This window comes from Elgaria multicarinata, chromosome 18 (assembly GCF_023053635.1).
Source record: "Elgaria multicarinata webbii isolate HBS135686 ecotype San Diego chromosome 18, rElgMul1.1.pri, whole genome shotgun sequence".
Taxonomy (NCBI): domain Eukaryota; kingdom Metazoa; phylum Chordata; class Lepidosauria; order Squamata; family Anguidae; genus Elgaria; species Elgaria multicarinata.
This window is the reverse complement of record NC_086188.1, coordinates 13169211-13173359: the sequence shown is the minus strand read 5'-3', so window position 1 is coordinate 13173359 and position 4149 is coordinate 13169211. Positions and strand designations below refer to the sequence as shown.

Genomic DNA, 4149 nt, shown 5'->3' with positions numbered 1-4149 from the left:
ACGCATTGCAGTAATCCAAACGAGAGGTTATCAGAGCATGGATAACTGTAGCTAGGCTATCACTGTCCAGATAAGGGCGCAGTTGGTATATCAGCCTAAGCTGATAAAAGGTGCTCTTTGCCACTGAGTTCACCTGTGCCTCAAGTGACAGTTCTGGATCGAAGAGCACCCCCAAACTACGGACCCGATCCTTTAGGGAGAGTGCAACCCCGTCCAGGACAGGGCAAACATCACCTCGCCGGACAAATGAACCACCCGCTAACAGTACCTCCGTCTTGTCTGGATTGAGTCTCAGTTTGTTAGCCCTCATCCAGTCCATTACCGTGCCCAGGCACTGGTTCAGAACAGTCACTGCCTCACCTGGGTTTGATGAAAAGGAAAGGTAGAGCTGGGTGTCATCCGCATATTGATGACACCTCAGTCCACATCTCCGGATAACCTCCCCCAGCGGCTTCATGTATATGTTAAACAGCATAGGGGATAAAATAGAGCCCTGCGGAACCCCATGGCTTAGGAGCCACGGCACAGAGCAATAATCCCCCAGCACCACCTTCTGGAATCGGCCATCCAAGTAGGAGCGGAACCACTGCAACGCAGTACCTCCAACTCCCAGTTCAGACAACCTATCCAGAAGGATACCATGGTCGATGGTATCGAAGGCCGCTGAGAGGTCCAGGAGAACCAACAGGGTCGCACTCCCCCTGTCTCTCTCCCGACAGAGGTCATCCCACAGGGCGACCAAGGCAGTTTCTGTTCCAAAACCAGGCCTGAAACCCGATTGAAATGGATCTAGATAATCCGTTTCATTCAAGAGTGCCTGGAGTTGTCCTGCAACCACCCGCTCAAGCACCTTGCCCAGGAAAGGGATATTAGCCACCGGCCTGTAGTTGTTTACATCTTCCGGGTCCAGATTAGGCTTCTTCAGGAGTGGTCTAATTACCGCCTCTTTTAAAGAGGCCGGCACCACTCCCTCTCTCAAGGAGGCATTTACAACCTCCTGGACCCAGCCGGCGATCCCCTCCTTATTTGATGTAATGAGCCACGAGGGGCAAGGGTCAAGCACACAGGTGGTCGACCGGACTTGGCCAAGCACCTTGTCCACATCCTCGGGCCTCAATAACTGAAACTCATCCAATAAAACTGAGCCGGACGGCGCTCTGAACGCCTCTACTAGTGGATGTAGTTCAACAGTGGCCAACAGGTGTCACTGCTGCTCTTTCACAGTTTCTGTCTTGGTACTTAAGAGAAACAGACTTACAGACCTTGAGGTTGTGAAACAGAACTTTCCTTCCCATCAGATGAAGGAGGAAAGGGAACAGAAGTATAAGAAAAAGACCCTGGGGCAGCCTCTGCTGAAATAGTCCCACGAAATAGGATTCTATCTCCCACCTCTCACCCTTGAAGTAGTCTCTTTCACTGCTGATCAGCATTCAAGAGGACCGGGCTCCTGTATCTTTAACAGTAGTATATAAAAGGGATTTTCAGCAGGTGCCATTTGCATGCATGCAGCACCTGGTGAAATCCCCTCTTCATCACAACCATTAAAGCTGCAAGAGACCTGCCCTCTTTTCAAAATGACCAACCTACTACAACTTCCAGCCAATGGTTGTAGTAGTCTGGGCATTTGGAATGACAGAGAACAAACCTACTCCATCATCTGTAAGAAGGAAATGTTCTCCCACATCTTCTGTTTTCTTCACTCTGGCTTCATATTTTCTTAGCCTGACTCATGGGCTTAAAAACAATAAACAAATCAGGGTCTAGGTCTTGACCCCGGGTTCTAACCATGCAATTTAAGCTTTGCTTCCCCTACCATCCTCAGTTCCAGAGATTTGTAGCTGATACAGACTTTGCTGGTCCATCAGAGGCATGGTGAGACCAGCAGACTGTAGCTGCCCTTCCCGAATGTATATTTCTGTACTCCCTAGGGCCAGTAGTAGTTAAGAAGTAGTTAAGACAGTAGTTAAGAAGTCAGGTATTTGCATACAGGGTCTGTTCTCATGACTCCTGGGGATTTAAGAGAGACATGGAAGAGGCTAATGGGATATCCTTTTGTGTTTTAGGTAGACAACCCCGTCATATTCACCCAGAATGGCCCAAGTCCTGCTTCTCTTCACAGTTCTGGTCTCCATCGGTGAGGGAAAATCATTTTGATGGATTGGAAAGGATAAACCAGATTTGAAAATCCTGAGCTTTGCAAATGCTTGGTGCTGCATTAACCTGTTTTTGTTTTGCCTTCAGGCTCCAGTGTCCAGCAGCTGCAGACGCTGAAGGACCCAGAATTTGTGGCTCTGGGTGGGACGGTCACCCTTTCTTGCAGATACAACAGTGGAAACATTGGGGATAACAATCACCCTTGGTGGGTGCAGCAGAAACCTGGGAGTAATCCCCGGTTGGTGATGCACCAAACCAGCACCAGACCATCTGATGTCCCAGCCCGTTTTTCTGGCTCCAGGTCAGGGAATGTGATGTCCCTAACCATTACGGGGGCCCAGGTAGAAGATGAAGCTGTGTATTCCTGTTGTGTGCACACTGGGAACTCATGGCACAGCCATTCATTCAGATGGGGAAGTGAGACAAAAACCGTCTCTTTCTTTCTTTGCTCTCTTTGTGCATCAACAGAAGTTGAACTGCACCAAACAGAAGGAAAGTAATCCATGATTATTTCTCTCTCTTCTGTTTTCTCTCAACTCATGAATGTGGCATTCAAATCTAAGATAAAGAACATAAGAAAAGTCCTTCTGGATCAGACCAAGGGTCCATCTAGTCCAGCATTCTGTTCACATAATGGCCACCCAGCCACCCAAGGGAATCTTATAAGCAGGAAGTGAGTGCAGCACCACCGTCCCCCCATCTTCCCCAGAAACCGGTGTACATAACCACATGGGCTCTGGTCCTGGAAGTAGTGCATATAGCCTAGGGTGACCCTGTGAAAAGGAGGACAGGGCTCCTGTATCTTTAACAGTTGTATTGAAAAGGGAATTTCAGCAGGTGTCATTTGTATATATGGAGAACCTGGTGAGATTCCCTCTTCAACACACCAGTTAAAGCTGCAGGAGCCCTGCCCTCTTTTAAATCTGGTCACTCTAGTATAGCTCCTGCAGCTTTAACTGTTGTGATGAAGAGGGAATTTCACCAGGTTCTCCATATATACAAATGACACCTGCTAAAATTCCCTTTTCTACGCAACTGTTAAAGATACAGGAGCCCTGTCCTCCTTTTCATAGGGTCACCCGAATATAGCCAAAAGGACTAGTAGCCATTGCTAGCCTTCTCCTCCATGGATTGATCTAATTGACCTTTAAAGCCATCCAAATTGGTGGACATCCCCACATCTCAGGGTAGCAAATTCCATAGTTTAACTGTGCGCTATTTGAAGAAGGACTTCCTTCCTTCCTTGCAATTCCCATCCCAGCTGTATGGGAAGATCCTGGTTTCTACTATTTTGCCAAACTGAGAAAAACGTCTCCCCATCCACTTTCTGCACACCGAGAGCCACTGGGCATGTTTACACCAGGGGAGGGGATAGGCTCTCAGTCCACACGCAGCGCGCAATGTCCCCAGAAGAAGGACATTTTTTTCAAAGTAATGGCCCTGGAGCGCACTGCGCTCTAGTGCAAAGTTAAGTGATTTATTTATTTATTTATTTATTTATTTATTTCACTTATATACCGCCCCCATAGCCAGGGCTCTCTGGGCGGTCTACAGAAATTCTAAAATTAAGATAAAAATGAGCATACGTGTTTTTAAAAAGCTCCGACCCCGCTCCCCTCCACCCCCCAGGGACACAGAGTGCTTGAAGAGCTCTGTGCCTGGTTCCCGGATCCTCGCATTTACTTGCGAGGAGCCAGGATGAAACTGGGATGGCCGCCCACACATCATCTCGGGACAATCTCGAGAAAGTGGGGAAAATCAGGCTAAAAGCTGTCCCGGTAATCCTGGGGAAATGGAGGGATCATCCCTCCCTGCCCCTGGGATCCCCTGTGTGTCATGTGGATGCACAGGGATGATCCGTCATAAGGCATCATCTAGACATGCCCACTGAGAGAGGAGGGCTATTGAAGGTGTGTTCTTGAAAGGCCCTCAAAACCTGGAACTGGTATGGTCTGGGAGGGATCTCTGACCTAGAAGCCCTTGTCCACAATCATG

General features: G+C 48.4%; 1 gene segment (V, D, J or C); it reads left to right on the top strand.

The window, feature by feature from the left end:
* Positions 1-2067: 2067 nt before the first annotated feature.
* LOC134410833 (immunoglobulin lambda variable 2-18-like) lies at positions 2068-2654 on the top strand. The segment is given in 3 exon segments: positions 2068-2134; positions 2242-2571; positions 2623-2654. Coding segments are annotated over 3 exon segments (405 nt in total).
* Positions 2655-4149: the final 1495 nt, after the last annotated feature.